This window comes from Notamacropus eugenii, chromosome 2 (genome assembly GCF_028372415.1).
Source record: "Notamacropus eugenii isolate mMacEug1 chromosome 2, mMacEug1.pri_v2, whole genome shotgun sequence".
Classification (NCBI taxonomy): Eukaryota; Metazoa; Chordata; class Mammalia; order Diprotodontia; family Macropodidae; genus Notamacropus; species Notamacropus eugenii.
Window position 1 is genome coordinate 386,470,937 of NC_092873.1, and position 25,114 is coordinate 386,496,050.

Here is a 25,114-nt window from a genome sequence, read left to right on the forward strand (position 1 = left end):
CGCCCAAGCCGCCGCCCAACGGGCTGCTCACCGGCCCGCCCCCCCAGCGCCCAGGCGGCTCTCTCTCCGGTCCGCTCCCCACGCGGGGCCACACCCACGGCCCGCTGCCTGCCTGCGCCCAGCCCCGCTGGCACGCTCGCGGGCCCGACCGCTCGCTGGCCGCTTCCCCAAGAGGGGCTTCCTCCAGCAGCCTGACCAAACCCTGGCCCTCCCTCCTGCTCCGGCCCGCCCCCTCCTCCTCCCCCACCGCCCGGGTCCGGCGCCAGCGCGCGCCCCTGCCGCCACCTAGCCACGGCCGGGGGAGCCTGGGGCCCGGCGGGCGCGCGCCCAGGAGGCGGCCCCTCCGTGCCCGGCCACCAGTCCCGGCCCTCTCTCCCATCTCGTCTCCAGGCCCCCCTCGGGGCCACGGCCCGCCCGCCTCCCGCATGCCCGCGAGCCAGGCCCTGCGTCTCCGGGCTCTGGGCACGTCCCGGCGCCGCTCCTGCCCGCGCGTGCATCGCTCTGCGCGCTCCGCGGGGCCCAGGGCCGCCGCTCAGACCCCCGTGTGGTCCCCGGGTCCTCCCTCGCTTGACCGCGTCCCCTTCAGCCGGACCCTAGAGCGTGGGGGTCTCTAGGCGTCCCCAGCCGCTCCTCTGTGCCCTTCGCTTCGGGGATCTGGCCGGCCCGGCACCGTCGAGCCCTTTCTTGGACCCCCGCACCCCCGCACCCCCTCCCCCGCCCAGCGCGGAGCCCCTCGCCCAGCTCCCAGCCGGCCGCTGCCGCCTCCCAGAGGTGCTTCCTCCACTAGCCAGCCCTGCCCACTGGGGGAAACACGCGCGTGCCCAAAGAAAACCCAAGGAAGCCTGCAGTGAATGAGCGAAAGAGCGAAAGGGCGAATGAATGAATGAATGAATGAATGAATGAATGAATGAATGAATGAATGAATGAATGCATGAGTGCATGAGTGAATGAGTGAATGAGTGAGTGAATGAGTGAGTGAATGAGTGAGTGAATGAGTGAGTGAGTGAGTGAGTGAGTGAACGGATGGACTCCAAGGGATGGACGCAGCCCAGGGAATGAATGCAAGGGAATGAAGGAAGGACTCCGTGAGGGAGGGAGGGAGTGCAGGATGATTTGGGGTTGGGAGAGGGAGGTAGCGAGTGAGTGAAGAAGTGCATCCAGAAAAGGAGGGCAGCGCGGGGGCGCGCCCCGGGCGCGTCTCGGCGGGAGGTGGGGGCAGGGGGGCCTGGGCCCGACGGGTGCCAGGGCCGCGGAGAGAGCGCGTGGAGCTGGAGCTGTGTGGCCCGAGCGTCGGGGCGGGCGGGCGGCCGGCCGTGACTGGACCTCCAGGAAAAGGGTTGAAAAAGAAAAGCCTACAGCACCCGGTATTCCCAGGCGGTCTCCCATCCAAGTACTAACCAGGCCCGACCCTGCTTAGCTTCCGAGATCAGGCGCGTTCAGGTTGGTATGGCCGTAGACAGCCAGACTTGGTCCTGGTATCCCCAAGAGTTCGCGCCCGCGCCCGCTCCCGCGCCGCCGCCCAACGGGCTTTTCCCTCTCCAGCACAAAGCACGCTCTCTCTCTGGTCTGGTCATCCTTGGCTGGAACCCTTGTGCCCTTCTTTGTGCCTACCCTGGCTTTCCCTGGATCCCAAGCCAGATGTTTGTCCTAGCAGGTCCTGTCTCGGTACCACACAATCCCCTTCCCCCCGTAATCCCCTACGTACACACGCACTCTGTTTCCCTATCTTTTTTTGCACCCTCTCTTCTCCTTCAACTTCCTGCCCACTTATCCAAACTCAGAAGGAAATGTAAAACGAAAACGTTGGATGAATTCGTGACCTTTTTCTAATTCGTCTTACTGTAGTGACCCTTAGGTCATTTATTTCATGATTCATGTTTTCTGATTCTTATTTTTTTTTTTACCTTTACTTAACGTTCGTAGGCGTCCAGCCATTCATCAAGGTGTAATACCTTGTAGATTAATGATTTTAATTATCTTCCCCCTCATTTTTTCCCCTAACACTCCGCAGAAACAACTTCAGACAATTTCTACCTTTTTAGGCTCTTTTGTCCTGTTTTCTAATTCTGTCTTCTTCTCAAAATCCAGAGATGATATCCTTTTTCTTCTCCTAGTCATCTGAGGAGGTTCTTTGCCTCTTTCTGTTTTTGTACAACCTTACTATTTAGTTGTGAGATTTAGCAGTTTGTGTATTAGGACTCTTAAATCACCTGATATGCATTCTGGTGAGCATCTGTGTACTTCTTTCATGGAGCAAAGGTCTAAGTTATTTTATATGTATCCGCTGACTGATTGCCAGTTGCATGGTTCCTGCATATTTTCTTTTACCTCTCTATGAGGTAGATTTTTCTATGACTCCTTGTTTGACTAGGTAATTAGATCTAGTTGAGTGCATTCTGTCCAGGCTTATTAAGTGCCAGGTATGGTGGAAAATGCTTGAAGATACAAAGAAAAGCAACAACAGTCACTGGCCTAGAGGACTTCTCAGTACAGGGGTGTAGGGCAGGAATATATGTTATAATAACTAAATGACTAAGTATTCAAATATCCATAAAAGAGATACTTTTAGAGTGAAAATATCTTTAAGGAGCACCAGGAAAGGCTTCCTGTAGCAGATGGGATTTTATATAACCTGAGAAAAAATCTTGGTTTCTAGATGAGGAGAGATAATTCTAGGCAATGGAAAGAGCTAGAAAAAGTAGATCTGGGTGCTGCATTGTTTTATCTCTGCCCCCTTCCCCACATCCCTCTACCCCCTTAAATAGGGAGGAGACTATTGTCACTGAATCCCAAATTATATGGTGAGCAGGGTACAAGAAGGCAACGTGGGAAAGTGACACAGGTTTCCAAAGGCTTTAAGAGTCAAACAGAGGGTTTTATGGTTTATCCCTAAGGTAGTAAGATGACACTTTTAAAATCAAATAGTTGTGATAGTCAGACTGAAAATCACTGACAATTGAATGGAGGGTGGACTGTTGTTGGGAAATGATTTGTGACATGGAGACTAAACAGAGGGCTATTTTAACATCAACATTATAAGGCCTTTCACCAGGGTGGTGGTGATATTAGAGGACAGAAGAGGGGAAATGGGAGAGATGTTATGAAGATAATCTTCACAGCACTTGGTAAGAAATTTGATATGGTTGTTGCGAGTAGAATTCAAGCTGACACCTAGGTTGAGTCTGAGTGACTGCGTAGGTATTAGTAGCCTTAAGATTAATATACAAATTAGGAAAACAGGAGGATTTAGGAGGAAAAGATGACTTCCATTTAGGACATGTTGAATTTAAGATGTGTCTTATCACAACCCAGTTCCAGGTGTTCAACAGGCAGCTGGATATGCACCACTGCAGGTCAGGAGACAAATTAGTTAGGGCTGAATAAACAGATCTGAGATTCCTTGGAGTTCATGAGATCACCAAATGTACAGAAGGCACTGGACAGAGTTTTGGGGAACACCCAGTTAGAGTATGTGACCTGAAAGAAGATATAGCACAGAAAACTGAGAAATACTGGATCAGAGAGCAGTGTTATGAAAAATAAGAGAAGGGCTACAAAAATGTGCATACCCTTTCACCCAGCAATATCGCTACTAGGACTGTATCCCCAAGAGATCATAAAAATGGGAAAGGGTCCCACATGTACAAAAATATTTATAGCAGCACTCTTTGTAGTTGCCAAAAACTGGAAGTCAAGGGGATGTCCATCAATTGGGGAATGGCTGAATAAATTATGGTATATGAATGTAATGGAGTACTATTGTGCCATAAGAAATGATGAACAAGAAGACTTCAGAGAGGCCTGGAAGGACTTATATGACCTGATGCTGAGTGAAAGGAGCAGAACCAGGAGAAATTTGTGCACAGCAACGACCACAGTGTGCAAGAGTTTTTTCTAGTAGACTTGGAATTTCATAATAACGCAAGAACTTCTTAAAAAAAAAAATCCCAATGGTGGTTCTCTAAGGCAAAATGCCTTCCACACTCAGAGAAAGAAATATGGAAGTCATTCGCAGAATGTAGCAGATCATGTTTGTGTATGTGTATGTTTTTGTGTATCATGTTTTGATTTGTTATATGATTTCTTCCATTTATTTTAGTCTGACTACATAGCATGACTATAGTGAAAATGTACTCAATAGGAAAGTATATGTAGAACCTATACAGAATAGTATGCAGTCGTGGGGAGGGAGGGGGGTAGTAGGGGGTAGGTATGGGGGGGGATAAAATCTCAATTGTATGGCAGTGATTGTTAAACATTAAAAAATAATTAAAAAAAAAAAGAAAAAGAAAAATAAGAGAAAAAGGGTGATTGAAAATGTCAAAGGGGATTCCTGGGAGGGTGATTAACAATGTCAAAGGTGAGCTATGGGAGGTTTGGTAGGGGGAGGATGAAAAGGTTTGCTGTGGTAAACAGGCTAAATAGATGGATTAGGGAATTATAAAAGACTAATGTAAGAGTTGCTGGGCAGCAGTTGAGAGCCTAATTGAAATTATGTAACATATGTTTGTTTGTTTGACTCGGTCAGTATTGGTTTAATTTATTTCTCCAGTTTCTTTCAGCAGCGCATGAATAGAATTGAAGGTAGTGTATGTCGGGAAAAGTCCAAAGTTGCAGGTTGGCAGGTCAAGATCAGTGACAGCATAAAGAGGACAGTGACTTCAGAGTGGTGGATGGCTTAGAATTGAACTAATGCACCAATGAGTCATATTTTGGAAGGGAGGTGCATATTCTATATAGCCCATGCAGTGGTGATACCTTGGGTAAGGCCTGAGGAGTCAAGAGACTGGAAGTCATGGCAAGATGAACATATGGGAAGTTGTAAGGCAGAAGTAAAGGTGTAATATCAAATGATGACCACAGGAATTTCTGAGTTCTTTAAGTGAATGTTGGCCAAGATTGATTGTATATCCATTTAAGATCAATTATATATCCATTTCTATTTCTATGAGTAGATTTGGTGGGATGGAAGAATAGGTCACAGGCGATGAGTACGTAACTGTGGAAGATTAGTTAGGTTGTATGGAGTAGTATCAATATGTTTGTCAAAGTCCTAGTATAAATGACATAATTGGGAAGGAGAGAAAGACTGAGCTATAAGCACTAAATTCATTAAGAAAGGAGGGTCTTCTGGAGGTCAATAGCTAACAGAATTGTGATTGAATGACAAATATATATTGAATTAATTTCAAAAAAGTTGAGGTAAGTGTGTGAAGATGGTAGAAGGGTAGTCTCATGTGGCAATGGGGAGCAAGGAGAATTCTGACCCTCCCACTATGAACAGTGATTCAGGGATATAAATTCAAGTACAAAAAATATTGGAAAGGATAGCCATTTCACACCTTCGCTTAAAAAGCATAATGGAACAGTGTTCCTAATCCTGCAGAAGAGAGGAAAGTAATGCTAGAGCAGCTAAATTAAACGGTTACCTTTCGAGAAAATTTTTTTTAAAATTTCTTTCAGTTGGTGAGTTCCCATCCCACCACTCTTCTTATAACTAGTAGCTATGTCCTTAGAATGAATACGTTAGCTTCCACAGGTTTCCTTTTGTTATAGATCCAAAGCATATTATATTTTCATTTTATGCTTTGAGTTTTATATCTTGTCAGCTCTTGTGAGCAATTTAAATATAATGGAGCTTTAGATCACTATTTGGGAATAATAATTTGGCATTTACATTGATTTATATCTATATTTTATCATGGTATTTGTAAGCAATTGTTTTTAAAGAAGGCATTACAATTGGAATAGATGACCAATCCCTTTCCATATCTTTCTTTTTTTATTTAAACATTTTATTTTCTAAGTTACACATTAATGAATTAATCTACAGAAATGGAATACCTCTATGTAAGAAGCTGAGAGTTGGTAGTGGAGTAGTAGTTGTGCTATTTTTTTTCCAAATATGTATCCAAAAGAATATTTTATTCAAAAACACTCAGGGAAGATGACACAAATGCAGTTTTTAGCATTAGAGTTCAAAGGCCCACACTCATTACTTCAGTTGAACCCCTTTTCCTCCTTTATTAGATACTTCCAAAGAAGTCAGAGGGATGAAAGGTAATGTATTTTCTTTTGAATTCCTGCTTTGTTTTTAAATAGTCATTTTTCAACATTCTTTCTCATCCAATTGCAGGGAAAGGTTAAAGTCTTGCTGTCACTGGTTTTCCTATGGGTGTTTTGGCACCTAAGAGAGAGTGACAAGATAGTACTCATCATGTAATAATGAAATAAACAGTATTCATGTCACTGTTTCCTTATGTATTATGCTTTGAAGCATTATTCCACCAATCAAGGACACCTCATTCATCAACCCCTCAAATTAATTTTAAATTCTATGCTAGAAGGCCTTATGTGTTGGTAGGTCCTATCAAATTGGAAATATATTCAGTATTGACTGATGATGAAGTATAAACCTAAGTACCAGAAATCACATTGATGAAATTTTCAGCCAACTCTGGAGATTCTCCCACTGTGTCAAAAAAGGGAATTTTTCAACCCAGGTCTTCCTGAGCCCATGTCCAGCACTCTATCCATTGCTTTCTACTATAAATACCAATAAACACATAAAACGCTATGACTTTTTTGTTGTTGCTGATACTGGGTCTTCCTATAACTTCCAGGCTGGAAGTCCAGTGTTCACTCATAGACCTAGTCCCACCACTTATGAGAAAGCCAGGCTGTCTGGCCCCTCCTGGGCAACTTGGTGCCCCCTGACCCTGGGGGTTCCTTATAACGATGATGGACTTAGAGAAGACACCTGACCAGCTTAGTCTTTCTCCAACTCCTAACTCCTGAGCTCAAGTGATCTCTTTTCATGAGCCTTCCCAGTGAATCCCCAGGGGTTATAGGCATGTGACACCAAAACCAGCTATCAGTTTTTGATAAGTGAAACTTACCAAGCATTTCTTCCAACTTTATGGTGGCTTCATCATTTACCTTGTATGTATACTCATCAGTTCTAAGAGGAAAAGTTAATAATGTTATTTCCCAAAAAAAGAGGCAAATAATGTATTATAGCTATATTACTAGTATATAAGCAACAATTTTAAATTGTCTTACACAGGAGAAACTTTAATAATAAGTGATGCTGATATTATCCTCATGGTGTCATTTCACAGGAACCCTCCCAAAGTGTAGCTCAGTTTTTCAGTTCTCACCTCCAGCTTCATTCCTCTCACCATAGTTAAGAGAGTCAAGGCACTCACTAAAAGGCATATTCTCTTAAGAAGGTTAACACATTAAGTGATATCTATCATTTATACCCTGAAGTGAATCAATTTGCCAAATCTTATCCAGAAATCAGATTTCCATGGGGGGCAAGGGAATGAAGAAAACAAACAAGAAGTCCCTGAGCCCTAGCTCTGAGGAAGGACTGATTTGAAAAACACACAAGAGAACCTGAAGATCTAAAGATACACTTTTTTGGTTGCAATGTTGCCCAAGAAAAGCCTTAGTCCAGTTCTCAGAAGTCTTGGGTTGCCATGTGAATCTAACTGAGCAAATATCAGGTGGCTGAATTGTTCACAAAATATGAGATGACTCACCCTACATGATTGTCTTTTGATACAAAGTTGACAGGTCATAGATTTGCTTTTTTTTTTAAACATTCATTTCTTGTGGCAGAACTAATTAAGGGAGAGTCTTTGTATCTACAGTACAAAAAGGGTTGCATGTTTGGCTAATTAGTAATTGCTACACATACAGTTGAATCCTCTTTGAATGTAAATAAATGCAAATACATTGTATCATCTGTCTCACTTATCTAAATCACATACACATGATGCACAATGAATCAACATACATGTAGGTGCAACTAACTAGTTTTCATATAAAAGTTAACATCAGTTACGATCTGTTGCCCAAAGAACCACCAGCAACATCATGCCACTTACGACTTGTTTTTTGATACTGCGCCCAGTCGAACAAGAGCCACTAATGCGTTTTTGTGCACATCAGAAGAAAGCAGCTCATAACACTGACAGTCTCCTAAAAAGAGGACAAGTGAAAGTCAGTGGGCTTTTTGGTTACCCATTGAAAGAAGTTACCCCCCACTGATTGTGAAACTGACCTGATTCAAGAAGATGGTAAGTATAGTTTCTGAGTCCAGTTAAGTACTGCTTCTCAGTGAAGCATTCATTTTCTTCTTTCACGAGATACTGGCAAATTATCTGAATTTTAAAGTGGGGGAAAAGAGAAAGAAAAAAAAGATTTTTAAACACCATCAGTGACTATATCTGTATTATAGGATTTGGTGGTATAATGGCAGAACCATCATTCTCTTAATTTAGTTAAGAGAGTCAAAGGTACTGCCAAGACAGCTCGTTATCCAAAGATCAATCATAAGAGGTATGAGACTTGTCCCATTTGGCCCTGGAGGGTAAAGAGCTAGGAACAATGGGTGAAGGTTGCAGAGGCTGCAGCTTTTATCTCAACTGAAGGGCAAACTTCCTAACCACTGATGTTCTCCAAAAATAGACGGATTTACCTCAGTAGGTACAGGCTTCTTTCTCATCAGAGGTCTTCAAGTGAGGGTTGGATAACTGTACATAGATTACATTCTCAGTTAACAGTTCCGACTAGAACCTTCAGAAGTCCCCTCTAACTTTGAGATTCTGTGAAATATGTATATGCTTCACATTTATGCATATTTGCACTATGCAAGGATAAAGTGAATGGATGAGCCTTGATAGAGATATGAAACCTTTGGTTAAGAGAAGCTTCACTGAGACACCATGTCAACAAGGCACCTAAACAAGTTGGAAGGATATCCATAGGTTTTTAAAAATTCCCATAGGTAACACAAAGTGGGCTGCTTTTTCTCTTCTCTGGCTAAGGTGTAAAAACATCTAGTCATTTTTGAACCCATATGTGAGACAGTTCAATGAGGCAGAGAGGCTCGAACCCTACTTGAAACTTCCCTTGTCAACTACTGCTGGACCCAAAATACTGGTGAATGGGCAGGGCAGTCTCTTATCAAAGCATATCATCTGATAGAAGACAGGTCAAATTCTGAGAAAAAATATGCCTAGAATTTTTGGTGGGACGGGAGAAAAAGGAGAAAGATGAAAATTTATCAACAATTACATACCCGATAACTTTCCACAAAGGGCTTAAAGAGTAATGCTAAAAATGATACCACAGTATCTCCTTTGTCTGTAACTAAAATGTCTTGTGGAGTCACTTGAATGGTTTCATTTTTAGTAAGCAGGTAACAGCCTTCTTCAAAATCCTGAAAAGAGGCAAAAGGAAATAGAAAATCATACTTGCCACCTGGGGAGCTAAGTGGACTACCACCCTCAACAAGTGCAGCCAGTCCTCCTTCTCCTAGGAAAAACCAACATTGCAGTTAATTGTATAACCTTTCAAAAGTAAATTGGAAAGGGAATTGGCAGACCTGGTGACATTTTGGTAGATAACCCCCTAAAACGCATGTTTGGTTTTTTCAAACAATCCAAAGTAATTTTTTTTGGTAATATTTTGAAAATTGCTATAGCTTCCTATGGACCAAGTTTACCTGTCAGTCATATAAAGGAATCTACCACATTACCAGCAAACCGATGTCTGCTCTTAGTTTAGCATAGCCAGGCCTTGTAATTTTAAACAGAAATTTTTATCTTTGGCATATCCTGATCTGAGTTAAGTTTCACCTTAATCAGTCTTCTAGAGTTGTGGTCTCCTACCTCTTTTGATAATGTGCTCCTATTACCAAAAACTGTTTGAGCATATCCTCCATGTATATATTTCCATATTTAACAACTTCATACATGCCCTACTGTGCTAATAATTATGTATGCTATAAAGCATATAGAAATGGAAATTAATGGAGGATGAGGCAAAGGTGCAGTACTATTTGATCCTAGAGTCAATGAGGGAGTGACATGGTCATTTTAAGAAAATCACTTTAACAACTGAATGGAATATAGATTGGAAGGGGAAACACTTGAGGCAGGAAAACCAATTAAGAGGGTATTTCAATAGTTTGGATAAGAAACAATAAGGATCTGATGCAGGGTATTTGCTCTGAGTAGAAAGGGACGGAAACAAGAGATCATATAAGCTCAATATGATAAGACTTAGCAACTGACGGGATATGTGAAGTGAGGGAGAGTGTGGAGTTGAGAATGACACTAAAGTTGTGAACTTGAGTGACTGTAAGAATGATGGTGCCCTCAGGAAATTTAGAAGACTGGGTGGATTATGGGAGAAAAAAAATGAGAACTGTGATGCATACTGGAACCCATCCATATGTAGTCATCCTATGCAACCTACTATACCACGGAAAATAAAAAGGTAGTTTGGGGATGGTATAGAGTCACTGACCTAGAGCACAGAGTCTACCTACTGAGGGGGGCCTCTTGTACCCAAAAGGTGATCTAAGAAGCAGGGTATGAGGATGCTAGGGTGAGGGACATAGCTACTTCTGGGATCTGGATTATGTCAACATGAGGGGTCAACTCTTGCACAACCTAGCTAGCAGTGGCAAGAGATAGTATAGTAAGGAAATGTGGTGATATGAGTTCACTGGGGGCCATGGCATGATCCCAAGGACTGTGAGATTAACTAATCAGAAGATGGGTCATAGCACTGCATCACACCTTCCCCACAACAGTCAATCACAGTTTTGTCTCCAATATAATTATATAATTATCACTCACTATGGCTCTACAGTCCCTCAATATAAAAGAAATCAAGAAGGCTTCCAGTACATAAGATGGACCTTCTGTGATAAACATATAGAAGGACATGAACAAGAATAAATTTAGGTAGGCATGGAGGAGATTTTATTTTCATCACTGGAAGAAACTTCAGAACTGATGTGATCAGAGAGGCCATTTGAGTGCTGGAGCACTACTCATATAATTCACATTTCCCTCCAACCACCCTAGGATTTTGCAACAAATTTGTATTCACCTTTGGCTAACATATTTCTCCACTTTGCAAGGAGATCAAAGATTTGTTGACTTAGATGGTTTCTAGGCTTTTTTAGCTTTCTGACTGGTGATTTATACTGTTTAAACTTCCATAAGAAATTGTAATGGCCCATATCTGTGTTCCTTTATCCACTATGCCTTCTTAAAAATAATCTGTTTCACTGTGAAAGACTTAGGAAATCAGATCAATGACCAATCACAAATCCAGAGGACTTGTAATGAAACATGCTATCCACCTCCAAACAGAGAGGTGATGGATTCACAGTGCAGACTTAAAGACATTTTCTTTTCTTTCTTCTTTCTCTCTCTCAAACATGGCTGATTCAGGAATTTGTTTTGATTAGCTAAGCATATTTGTTTTGTTTTTCTTGCCTTCTCAATGGATAGGAGAGGGGAAAGGGAATGGAATAAATTAGGAAGTGAAAATAAAGTTGAATTAAAAAACAAGTTTGTTTAAATATGGCTGAAATGAGAATTGTTTTCATCACATAATGTCATTTTTAAAAATTCAATGTTGCTTCTGATCACTACTCTTAACAAGTGAATGGTCTAACTACATACAGACAGCTGATTAAGAAATGGCTCCAAGGCAGGCACACATTTATTTGTGATAGAGTTGTGAACTGAGTCAATCTTTCCAGAAAGAATTATTGAATTGTGCTTTAAAAAAGTGACTAAAAATTCCATACCCTCTGACCTAGACCCCCAAAGGCTAGGTATATGCCCCAGGGAGGTTAGACAGAAAGAAATGTCCCACATACACTAAATATTTATGATAGCATTTCTTATAATAAAAAAGAACTGGAAACACAGAAGATGCCTATTAATTGAAGAATAGTCAAAGTGTAGTATATGAATGCAATATAATAGTAATGTATTTTATAAGAAGCAATAAATATGAAGAATTCAGAGAAACATCAGAAAACTTTTATGAACTGGTGTTGAATGAACTAGGTAGCACCAAGAAAACTATATATATGTATGTATGTAATAACTACAACAATATAAACTGAAGTACAAAAACCTGAAACTGAACACTGTCTAGTAAATGCATTAAATGAGCAGTTCATTTAAAGGCTTTACAATAAATGAGCAAGCTTGGCCCCAGAGAATAACTGAGAAAATCCATTTCCTCTTTTTGCAGAGAGAGAAGATTATGGATGTCAAATACTGTGTTGGTTAGCTATACTGAACTGCTCTCTCGTCCTTTTTTATATTACAATGTAGGGTTTGAGGGAAATTAAGTCAAGGTAAAAATGAAAGATAACATTTTTTAAAAAATTACTTCACCATCAATAACCAGTTATTTTCTATCTGTTAAGATTCCATTTTAGGATTTCAATTTAGTTTCTTGTGATACTATTCAATGTTCACAGTATCTAGTCATTCTTCGCATTTTTTTAAGGAAAATATTCATTATATAAAGTTATGAGGTTTCTATGTAGTCTCCAAACTTTGGGTCTCTTCCGTTTCTTGATCTTCAGCTATATTTCCAGCACACTTGACTCCACCCTTTCCGTTCAAACTTTTGCCATCCACCTTCATAACAGAGGCTGTACAAGTATTACAACATATGCTGACTGAGTTTGGAGGATCTTATGGTCTTCGTAGAATTTCTCTACCTCCTCCATCTTTGCAGATTTTGGCACATAAGCTTCTTATGAGCACTGTAATTTAAGATGAGTAATTGTTCCCCAAAAAGGATGTCTATTTTTCCTTTGAAGAAATGATAAAATCGAATCTATCAATTCTTTTATTGGTTTTACTTAGGAGAACTTGTGAGCTTTCTTTCCATTTAGGTGAAACATCTTCATTTTCTGGCTTCATTTGTGGTTACTATATCAAGATTGTTATTGTTCAATTATTCCAATAGTATTTTCACTGAGTTGCTGAACAATGTTCTTATATTTAGAATACCAACAGTAAATTTCTAAAACTGTCTGATACCTAGCTCCTTTTACAATATTTTCTGCCATTACCATCATCACTGAAGAAGTGCATGCAATTTGTACAGACTCAAGGTCCATTTTATATAGCCAACTGCTCCCATCCCCTCAAATACTGCCACCTCCTTAGCCACAACTAGATATAGAGAACTTTTGGAAGCACTTTACTTATTCAAAACTGCAGCTCTGAACTCCTATCCCAATGTATCTCTATACCAGATCAGACCAAATGACATATTACTCTAAAGCAAAGGACATTTAATTGAGCAGAATGTGAAGTAAATGGTGATGATCTGAGTAAGGTAGCAAGCGTGTTTGGCCCCCATGCCTGGATGGTGACCCCCTCATGTTGAGAGAGACAAAAGTCAAATGCCCCTTTACTCCCCCCTTCAGCCTTAATATAGTAGGACAAGGACACAGTTCATTTAAATGCATCATGGGGTATTAGAAAATATTGTCCACAAACATTCTCTGTTTGGTCATTCTATTCTCCATGTCTGTATACCAGTTAGCTATAGTTTTCTTAGGCACTGGAGCTTCAAGACTTGGTCTCTCCAGGTGTCTCTGAATCATTCTAACTGGGCGTCTTAGCATTGTCTAGACAATATTGCTATTTCTTCTTAGTCACTTTTGCCTCTCTTTACTTGTGCCACACTAGCTCACACAATTTCATCCCTATGAAATTCCTTCTCTTTTAAAATTTTCATTTGTTGAAACCATGTTTACCAAGTGTATCACTACAAAGTGAAATGTGTCTTACCTAACAGCTTTCTGGAAAAAAGCTTCTTTGAGAACATTTGCATTGATATCCTATTCTTACAAAAAGTATACTAGCCTCATAAATATATTAACAGCCTACTCTTTAGAATTGATCTAAAAATATTAAGAAATAAATATTTAGCTAAAGTCCTTTCCAGTTTGCGTGTTAGCAAAATATAGAAAAGTGCATAAAAGATAAGAATAAAAACTAAGGAAAAGAAGACAATTCCAAAAGACTTGTGATGGAAAATGCTAACCACATCCACAGAAAGAACTATGGAGTCTAAATACAGATTGAAGCATATTATTTTCACTTTTGTTTTTTCTTTCTTGCATTTTTTCCCTTTTGTTCTGATTTTATTTTATGCATTTAAAAACATTATCATCAAAAGAGGTCCATAGGCTTCACAGATTGCCAAATGGATCCATGACAAGAAAATAGTTAAGAACCCCAGTACCATATTATTTGGAATAAGGGAAAAGGTACTATTACTGATGGAGTAGAATGTTAATAAAAATTGTATTTTAACCAATTGTGAACTTTTCCTTGTTCAAGATTCCTGGAAATGTTACCTCAAAATTATCTTGGAGTAGAGATATCTGAGAGCATGAGAACAATGTTAATTTGAACACATCTGTAAGTTAGAAATGCTTGGGTTTAGAATAATGATAAACCACATATAGCCTATCCTCTTTCAGAACCCTGACACACTAAGTAACTAATGGCATCAGAACTCAAGCTACAAATATGCTGTTTTGTTTATAAAAGCGTTACCTTCAGTGCATTTCCTGGAAAGAAGATGAATTCATCTGAAAACACATCACGTAGGAAGTCAAAGCAGCTGTAGATGTCCTCTGGAAATAAGTTCATTACCAAAGTTTACAATACTCTTTTTTCAAGGCAGCCAACAAAATCTTTAGAAAATACTAATCAATCTATGGAATAAAATGCAACATTTCAAAGGTGACATTGTCCCAACTCTTACTCATATATTCCAGAAATGAGAACTCAGTTCTACTCAAAGAAGTTGAAAACATCCATGTGATAAAATTTACATGAGTTTCAATATCTATTATTAAATTTCCTCAGTGCAGCCCAATTTTTTAATGATTACAGCTGCAGACAGCCAGATTTCTATTTAGATTGAACTTATAATCAACAAAGTTTTAGGTTGCTCACCAAAATTCCTTAGAAGGCTCTCATATTTCCCTTCTACTTATCCCAGACCACCAATTTCCTGATGGAGAAAGAAGGAATCTTAGGATCTCATTCACTTGCTGCTCTCATCTTCCCTGCATTTTGTCCTTTTCAGTACATTACATACTGATATACAATTCTGTCACTAGACATGACTATTAGGCATACCTTGTCTTCTCACCTAGACTGTAAACTCCTTAATGGAAAGGACTTTTGTAGCCCAGAGGATCTAACGTGGCACTTAGTGAATAAATATGTTGGCTGAATGATTAGTTCTCCATCTTTTATGTATTTTTCCGGTGGAAGTCATACCACTTCAAGTGATCAGTTTTCTTACTTGTAAAATGAAGGGAACGAACCAGATGAGATGGTCCCAAAGAACTCTAAATTTGAAAGTAGAAGGAATTAGGTGGTTATGTACCTAGGTGTAGCTTTAAGGTGGTATGGATACCACAGGTTCCCTAGTCCACGTAATTAAATATATGGCAGTAAGGAAGATAGGACATCAAAAAGGCTGCAATCACTACAAATTATGGACAAACCTTTTTCAAACAAAAATTATATTCTGGAAAGTTACCTTTCCTGAAACCAGGTGTCATCTGCAGTGATAAAGCCACAAAAGAAGGACGGACAAAAATATTAAGCAGCTGATTCCTGTAGGCCACACACATGAGGATAGTAATATGCTGGAAAACGAGTCCTTCAGCAATTTCTTGTTCTCCACTTTCCTCTTTCAGAACCACCTGATCCTTGGTAAGACTGACGATGTTATAATGCAGAAGAAGGGAAGAATGTATAACTTCATCAGCAGCTATATTATCTGCACACATAAGGACAGAGGATACAGGCAAAAGACAAAAGGAAATGGACAGGACTTCATTTGTGTTTAGATCTTGTAAATAATTTTTAAGGTTCTAAGGGATTTCTAAACACATTCTATCCTCTAAGGCCTTTACAACATTTATCACACATTCTTAAATCATCCCTCTTTGTCAAGAATAAAAATAAAGATGTGTCAACCACCCAAGAATGCTGTATGATTTGGTTCTAATGTTTAAAAACATTTCTCTTCATCACCTGATCTACCTCTTCAACTGAAGAGTTTTTAAAAATAAAGAATGCCACACTTCAACCATCATTTTGACCCACCAAAAACCAAAACCAAAAATAGCCCACATAAAAACTAAAACTCTATTAAAAAGAGATTGATATATATGTATGTATATACATATATATCTAATAAATGATTATGTGTACAAAACATATTTAGCATGCCACCTTAAAATCAGCATTCCCAAATGACAGTATCTGTATTGTGTACACCACTGGCTTTATATATGTGGGGAAAATGATGGAAAGTGTCTTGATCAAAAAGGTGAAAAGTTTGCATGATTTCTTCCCACTGAGGTATCATCTCAAGCCAGTACAAGTTCAAAACATGCTTCGTAGATTTATGAAAGAAAATCAACCAAAGAGACTAAGATGTAAATGTTCTAGTTTGCATTAACAGTGGACAGACACTTCATATTATCCCCTATCAACTGGTGGTATATTTTCATGGAAGTTGGACTAGCTGATTGCTAAATGCCATTGGGGCAGTATCATTCTAGGATTTAATGATAAATGTCTTAAGAAGGAAATGAAAGTTTGTTGTGATCAATTTGGAGGTTCTTAAGCCTCTGACACATCATAGGATTTACACAGATGAAGATGAATGATGAAGAAAATATAATTCTCCACAATAAAAAAGTAACTATCCAAAGAAATACTATTTTTGAACTCAAGTCATGTGTTTACACTGATGCAAGACAGACTACATGCTCTCACCTCTTTCTATTCTATTACAGATAGTTCAAGAAGCAATCTGATAAAAGTCACATTAAATCTCTTCAACAAAGTATATGTGGTATTGTAAAACTAAAGAGGCTGTGGTCCTGGAAGTTAAGGACTAAATCTGTATCACTCTTTTTTGCATCTAATGATACTCCATGATGAGAAGATATTCCTTGTGAAGGAAGCAACTTGCCTTCAATCCATGCTGGGTAGACAGTTGTAGGTGGTTTGCTTATAGATTTGTTAGAGGTAACCATAATAACAATAGCTAGAATTTATAAAGAGTCAGTATTAGGCACTGTGCTAAGCACTTTGCAAGTATTATCTCATTTGATCATCACATAACCCCTGAGAAGTACATGCTATTTTTATCTCTACTTTACAATTAAGGAAACCAAGGCAAACAGAGGTTAACTGACTTGCCCAAGTCACACCTTGCAACTAATAAATGTCTGAGACTATGTGCCCCTTGATTGTACAATGCTTTATTACGCAGGGACAGAGGTGGGGTGGGGGGAAGGGGTAGGGTAGCAGAGGTGAGAAGCTTGTAAGTAGGGTTCTCTTCCATATGTTTATATTCACTCTCAGTTGGGAATTCTGATTTGCCCTGATTATCTCAGCTGAACCCTCCTTCCCCCAATCAGAATGTAAGCTATTTGAAGGCAGGAACTTTGTGATTCTTCTATTTGTATTCCCATCCAGAGCTTAGCAAAGTTGATACACAGTAAGCACTTAAATTCTTTTCCATTCTATTCTATACTATCTATCATAGAAAGCTTTAAATTTAAGATGGGGAGGCTAGAAATCGAGGAAACTTTAGACAAGATGAAAGCAAATACCTTCCTATAAGAGTAGTTATTTCTAATTACAAGGGAATCTTAAAAAGGCCCAGACAGTGAATCCTTATTTTGCAATAAATGGTGTTCCTCTTGCAGCTGAAGAGATAATTTACGCACATGTAGTTAAGCCAACTTTAAAAGCATAGCATTTTAAATGGTAGGTATACATATGGTTATACAAGTGGTTAAGACCAGTCTTAAGGAGAATTTCTTAAAAATGCAAACCTAGGAAGTGAATTAAAAAATTCTTTTCAAGGGCTCCAACTCTTGCTTCACCACAGTCAATGCTCACATGATTATGTTCATAACTGCATAAGAATATTTACAAAACAGGCATTAATCAAGGATTGTACAAAGCTTGACAACTTCTTTGAAATCTTTTAACAGCCTATGGAGCAAATATGCTGTAGATATTAACCTCACTTTTTTAGAGAGGAAAACAAATATACTATTTCTTTTTGTCTTTCAGTCCAGCACTTTAACAAGAGACTCTGTACCTCTAAATCTAGGATCACCACCTTCTTAAATTAAGACAAAAATGGGAAAAAATGTTCAAACTTTCTACATACCAGGCCAAATTAGAAATCCTCCAAAGGCCTGTGTTAAACCTTTCAGCCAGACAGTCTTTTTAACTAAAACATCAAAGTCCATTTTTGGTAAGTTCTGAAGAAATATAGTGGCTACTAGATTCCATGGGTTCAGAACCATATTTTCAATTTGCAGAAGTTCCAGTTTGTACGCAACATGACTGACAAATGCATGCATATCCTCAGATGGTTTCTGGGGGATGTGTCTAAAAGAAAGAGCCAGAAAAAAGATTATTACCTAGGACAATGTGAATAGAGAAGTAGTTGGGAAAGGAAACAGATTTTGCTTTGTAGGTTATCTTTAAAAAGCTGCTTCATAAAGTACTTTCATAGCTTTCAAACAAGAACCATTCTGCAATGGTCTTCTACAATGTCATCTTAGACCTTTCCATTTTTGCAAGGTTTATATATGCAGAGGTGGGAAACCTGCGGCCTTGAGGCCCACATGTGGTCTTCTATATCCTCAAGTGCAGCCTTTAGACTAAATGCAAGTTTTACAGAACAGTCAAAGGATCGCACTTGAGGACCAAGAAGACCACATGTGGCCCCAAGGTTGAAGGTTCCTTGCCCTGTCATTAGAGAGTCCTGCATTAAGGACTTTTAGTGTTTTGTAAAAGTCAAAAAAATATGGTCTTTACAGGCCAAGACATAAACATACATAGATCATTTGGCTGGCCTATCAGTAATGCTCTGCACATAGGCACTAATAATTTCCTAATAATAATGTTTTTTTGGGGGAGAAGCTGGTACTGACTCCCTCCTATGAAAGGAAAAATATATCACCTCATGCACTCTCTTTAGCATATATGTCAATTGTCTCATAATTCTATTCTCAGATATATAGATATATATGTAAATAAATGTATATATTACTGAAAACTAGTCTGAGAGAAACAAAAAGCTGACCTGTCCACTAACTTGCTATACAAGCAAACCAACTTCTAATCCCAAGTGCTAGTCATTAGTATCATAATCATCTGTATGTCACATTCAGGACTATTCTTTTCATAAGTTTATTAAAACACAGCACTTGGTACCTGGGGACTAGGTTATATGGACCCCGACTCATTTTTCCATCTGCCATGGATCGAAGTGATAACGGTTCTCCAAAGTACACATGAATGCTTCCATAGTTTTCAGTGAGGATCTTCCTTGCTTTCAGTAGGCCCTAAGAAGTGCAGCAAAGGGCAACAACAACAAAAAAAGACATTAGATATTAGACATAATTGATATTAGAGAAGCATGAATATTTTAATAAAAACTACACTATGGTTAACAATGAAGCTATTTACTTACAGCTGTTGATTCCTTTGGCTTAGGAACTCCTAGAAGTTCATGTGCATATAAAGCTTCTTCTAATGGCCTATCATAACTAATGCTAATTGGAACAAGGTAGGTGTCAAAAACTTCTCTCTTAAAAAACGGTTCCATCACGATATTGAGAAGACCTGCAAATAGAGGAAAATGGATCATACTACCTGATGATAATTAAATTATAAGTCACAGTGCAAGTGAAAAAATATGTATTGAAATATACTGTATACCAGCTATAAGAAAAATAAACACTGAAGACTACTACTATGTTCATGGAAGAAAAAAAATGATGTTTTATGAATGAATGAAATAGCTGTGCCTAATATTTTCCATCCTCTTCAAGATCAACCCAATTCTCTTACAATCTGCAAACTGACCTACCAAATTTGGGAGTCAAGGTTTTAGCAGAACGGCTTCTTGTCCCTTCAAGGAAAAATTCAACTGGAGCATAACCATTCTTAAATAAAGAGAGAGAAAAGAAAACAATGACCCAGTAGCAGTAATCAAAGTAGTAAATATTTATTTAGATTCCTTTCCCTAAGTTCCCTCCTTCAGCCCTCCAAGTAGCATTTAACCAAGGATTTAAATTTATTAAGGGAGCTACACTGATCAAATACAGACTGTACATCCCTAATAGAAAAGATGGGCAGTCCATTTAGCAGACTCTAACAATTTTAATGACATCTAATAGAAAATTTAAATGAAAATAACTGAATCTTCATGTGAAAATGTTTGGTAATTAGTCATATTTACCCGTAACATGGTTTTTACATATTCAGAGAACACAGTCCAATAGAGTTTATTTCCACCAAATGTACGCCGCATGAAAAAGGCACCTGACATTCGTAGCAGCTCACCCACCAATTTCATTCCCAGGAAGTCTAAAAACACATAACATTAATGTTAATGATCATTTACAAATATAGTTAATTTTTCTAAAGATATAAACTCATAGCCAAATGTGAAAGTTAATACTATGTAGGTAAAATATTCCCAAGATCCAGTCACACTAAGATGATTAACATCAGCAAGTAGTTGGGTCTAATATAAGGGCAGAAAATAAAAATCATGTGCCAGATGTGGTCCAGCAACTTTTTCTGATCAATCCTTCACAATACTAATTACAAATATGCTCAGCCTGAAGTCAGCATTCATGAGCAATGATGGATGGCTTAATTTACATTTATAAACAACTTACTAAACTCTTTGTTCACAATAGTCAATGTGGTTATATTGATTCCAAAGTGATACTTTCTTCAACATGAATGTGATGATTAACTTATTTTGGTTAGGCTGCCATGATTTGTGCTATCCACTATTACTCCTATTCCTCCCTTCTTTCCCTTCCTCCATCAACACCATCATCATCATCCTCATCCTCATCCTCATTATAGCTAACAGTTATGTAGCTACTGTAAGTTTTGCAAAACACTTTACATAACTCAGTTCATTTGATCCTCACAACAGTCCTGTGAGGTGTGATTATTATCCCCATTTTATAGCTGAGGAGAAAGAGACTGAGACAGACGACATGACTTACTTGCCCAAAGTCACACAACTGGTGACTCAGATCTTCTTAACTCCAAGTCCAGTGCTCTATCTACTATACCTCCTAGTTGTCAATTGGGCTAAAATGTCTGTCCACTAATAAATAGTATTATGAATTCTATAAAAAGAGGCAGAGCAGCTCTCAACAGCTTAGATAAGATCCTTAACAGCTATATGCCTCAGTATCTCCAATTGTCAGATAAAGATCTTCACAGGAAATTGCAAGAATATTTTTAAAGAGCTTCTAAGGCCCTGGAAGTTATAGTTTAACTTTATTAGGTAAGCACATTTACTATTTATACATCTACACAGTTGTTGTTTCATTATCTCTCTGTTTTCCTGACCTGTCTATCTAGAACATGAATTGTTAAAAGCAAAATACTTGCCCATTCCTGCTGCAATGACCGGCACAGGTAAATCATAGGTGTATAAAATATAAGACAGCATTAAGAAGTCAATATAACTTCGATGACTAGGCAGCAGAACAACTGGATGCTCCTGGATAGCCCGTTGTAGCTTTAAAACAAAAAAGAATAAAACCATTTTAATTATATTTGTTTTTACAAATTGTCTCAAATAAGAAAAGGAAGGAGTATGATGGAATGTCTGTGCATTTGGTGTAGAAATACACTACCAGTCTATAATCTATTTGGATCTATGCCCTTTGCCTCATCCCCAAATTTCCATTTAATCTGAAATGACATTAAAAATACTATTTCAGGGACCCAGTTCAGCAATTTCCCATAGTATAAGAGAACTGAGGATTTAAAGTCTCATGGCTCAGCTGCTAGAAAGTTTTCTCTAGGACAAATAAAAATAGAAATATAAGTTCACCTCAATTTGAGGAGTTTTGCATCTTCTCTTGGCACCAGATACCACAAAACCTAAAACTAATTCAACTACATGCAATAATATAGAGAAACAAAAAGTTACAAAATGAATCTACATATTAAAAAAAGTATTGAATGTATAATTTAGGTTACATTGAAGCTTCCAGATAGCATTAACCAAAGAAACCAATGATGCCTCATGGTGTTACAGAACCTTTATAAAAATTAAAAGCCTTATACAGGGTAGCTCCCATGTCTGGAATGTTCCACCTCCTCACCTTTGCTTCTTAGAATATCTAGTTTAGCTCTTTCTTAACAGGGACTCACCTAAGATTGGACCTGATCCCAAAAAGTGACCTGGTCTTTTGTATTTGGATGGGTGAGTGGGGCAACAGGGAAATTTGTGAAACATCTTGTTAACAAGTTTTCTTGCAAAACTGAATTTCTAGCAATTAAACATCCTCTATAATTGCTAACTCTACCTCACATTTTTTTGCTTCCTATTATATTTCTTCCCCCCTCCAAATTCTTCAGTTCCATTTCCAAACACTATCCCCTTTATTCAAACTGTAGTTCTCCTGGCAGTCTTGATATCAAGCTTGTGGAAAAAGCTCCACACGCTTCACAATGTTAAATAAAGCCATCAGGAATGTGACCATTTGAGAACCAAGGTCAAAACTGGAGTCCCAATAATGAAGTTTCTGATAAGAAAGAGAGCAGAAGGCTAGTGTCTTCCCCAGAGACTACAGGGATCACTTGAATGAAGGAGACTTATTTGAAGAGATTCTAAGTCTACTTCATGGACTCATGATTAGATCAGGAAGTGAATTCATATGTGTGAGAAGAATAAAAAAGAAATCATTAAAAAGGAAAGTGAATAGAGTATATGAAAAGGAGAGGCTGGAAGGTCTGAAGAGTAAAGGCAGTAAGGGATCAAACGGCTGTCTGAATAAGCACACGTATCAAAATACACACTAACTAAAAATAAGCTGTCAAGATCATGGTTTCAAGATACATGACATTCTCTTCTGACTGACCTTTGTGGCGCATTCTATTTCTCTTTTAAAAATTAATTAATTTTTAGCTTTCAACATTCATTTCCACAAGATTTTGAGTTCTAAATTTTTTCCTTATCTTTCCCCTTCCTCAAAAAACCATGCATTCTGATTACTCCTTCCCCAATCTGCCCTCCCTTCTATCATATCCCTCCCTTCCCTTATCTCCATTTTCTCTCTTTCCTTGTAGGGCAAGACAGATTTCTATAATACTCCATTACCTGTATTTCTTATTTCTCAGTTGTATGTAAAAACAATTCTCAACATTCTTTCCTAAAACTTTGAGTTCCAACTTCTTTGCCTTCCTCCCTCCCCACCCAGCCCCACTGAGAAGGCAAGCAATTCAGTATAGGCTACATATGTGTAGTTTTGCAAAAGACTTCCATAATAGTCATGTTGTGAAAGACTAACTATATTTCCCTCCATCCTGTCCTGCCCCCTATTTATTCTATTCTCCCTTCTATCATCCCCCCATACCACTTATTCCCTTCTCCCCTTCTTTCCTGTAGTGTCAGACAGATTTTCATACCAAATTCAGTGTGCATGTTGTTCCCTCCTTAAGTGAAATATGACGAGAGTAAGCTTCACCTTTTTCCTCTCACCTCTCCCCTTTTACCCTCCATTGAAAAAGCTTTTTCTTGCCTCTTTTATGAGAGGTAATTTGCCCCATTCCATTTCTTCTTTTCTCCTCCCAATATATTCCTCTCTCACCTCTTAATTTTATTTTTTTAGATATCATTCCTTCCTATTCAACTCCTCTCTATGTATAAGTGTATAATCTCTCCAATTACCCAAATACTGAGAAAAGTCTCAGGAATAAAATGAAATTCCTTTCCATGTAGGAATGGGAATAGTTCAACTTTAGTAAATCCCTTATGATTTCTCTTTCCTGTTTACCTTTTCATGCTTGTCTTGATTCTTGTGTTTGAAAGTCAAATTTTCTATTCAGCTCTGGTCTTTTCATTAAGAATGCTTGAAAGTCTTCTATTTCATTGAATGACCATTTTTTCCCCTGAAGTATTATACTCAGTTTTGCTGGGTAGGTGATTCTTGGTTTTAATCCTAGTTCCTTTGACATCTGGAATATCATATTCCAAGCCCTTCAATCCCTTAATGTAGAAGCTGCTAGATCTTGTGTTATCCTAATTGTATTTCCACAATACTCGAATTGTTTCTCTCTGGCTGCCTGTAATATTTTCTCCTTGATCTGGGAACTCTGGAATTTGGCTATAATATTCCTAGGAGTTTTTCTTTCTGGGTCTCTTTCAGGAGGTGATCAGTGGATTCTTTCAATATTTATTTTACCCTCTGATTCTAGAATATCAGGGGAGTCTTCCTTGATAATTTCATGAAAAATGATGTCTAGGCTCTTCTTTCAACATGCCTTCAGATAGTCCCATAATTTTTAAATTGTCTCTCCTGGATATATTTTCTAGGTCAGTTGCTTTTCCAATGAGATATTTCATATTGTCTTCAATTTTTTCATTCTTTTCGTTTTGTGATTTCTTGGTTTCTCATAAAGTCATTAAGCTCCTTCTGTTCCACTCTAATTTTTAAAGAACTATTTTCTTCAGTGAGCTTTTGAACCTCCTTTTCCATTTGGCTAATTCTGCTTTTTAAAACATTCTTCTCCTCATTGGCTTTTTAGACCTCTTTTGTCAATTGAGTTTGCCTATTTTTAAAGGTGTTATTTTTTTGGCTCTCCTTTACCAAGGTATTGACCCGTTTCTCATGCTTTTCTTACATCTTTCTCATTTCTCTTCCCAATTTTTCCTCCACCTCTCTTACTTGATTTTCAAAATCCTTTTTGAGCTCTTCCATGGCCTGAGACCATTGAATATTTATTTTGGAGGTTTTGGATGTAGAAGTCTTGACTTTTATGTCTTCCTCTGATGGTATGCATTGTTCTTCCTCATTCAAAAGGATGGGAGAGAACACCTGTTCACCAAGAAAGTAACCTTCTATAGCCTTGTTTTTTCCCCTGTTTTGGGCATTTTCATAGTCAGTTACTTGATTTTTGAGTCCTTTGTTAAGTGGAAGGTATAATCTAGGGACCTGTAAGTTCTCAGTTCCTCCAAGGTGACATAATCAAGGGAGATGTGTTTAGTCCTCTCCTGGTCATGCATTCTACTTCTTAACCACCATGCTTTATGCTAACTTTTTTAGATATTAAACTTAAGCAGAAAGTAATGAATATGAGTGGTTGAAGAGCAGACCTATCTTTTAAAATTAAGTGTTTATAAACGGGGGAAAAATAGGATGGAGAAAAAG

General features: G+C 38.6%; 1 protein-coding gene and 1 pseudogene across 2 annotated transcripts in view; both read right to left on the bottom strand.

Moving 5' to 3' along the window:
• Window positions 1–1,349: 1,349 nt before the first annotated feature.
• Window positions 1,350–1,458, bottom strand: LOC140530711 (5S ribosomal RNA; annotated as a pseudogene).
• Window positions 1,459–5,763: 4,305 nt separating this feature from the next.
• Window positions 5,764–25,114, bottom strand: part of GNPAT (glyceronephosphate O-acyltransferase) — a 42,081-nt gene continuing 22,730 nt past the window's right edge. For both annotated transcript variants that reach the window (XM_072647450.1, XM_072647451.1), the window contains exons 4-16: window positions 21,345–21,474; window positions 20,164–20,291; window positions 19,792–19,867; window positions 19,393–19,544; window positions 19,134–19,264; window positions 18,079–18,302; window positions 15,415–15,657; window positions 14,415–14,494; window positions 9,092–9,232; window positions 8,072–8,171; window positions 7,896–7,989; window positions 6,900–6,961; window positions 5,764–6,187 (exon numbers count right to left, since the gene is read on the bottom strand). In XM_072647450.1, coding sequence (XP_072503551.1) covers window positions 6,144–6,187; window positions 6,900–6,961; window positions 7,896–7,989; window positions 8,072–8,171; window positions 9,092–9,232; window positions 14,415–14,494; window positions 15,415–15,657; window positions 18,079–18,302; window positions 19,134–19,264; window positions 19,393–19,544; window positions 19,792–19,867; window positions 20,164–20,291; window positions 21,345–21,474 — 1,605 coding nt within the window. In that variant the 3' untranslated portion in view covers window positions 5,764–6,143. The remainder of the gene's footprint in view (window positions 6,188–6,899; window positions 6,962–7,895; window positions 7,990–8,071; window positions 8,172–9,091; window positions 9,233–14,414; window positions 14,495–15,414; window positions 15,658–18,078; window positions 18,303–19,133; window positions 19,265–19,392; window positions 19,545–19,791; window positions 19,868–20,163; window positions 20,292–21,344; window positions 21,475–25,114) is intronic.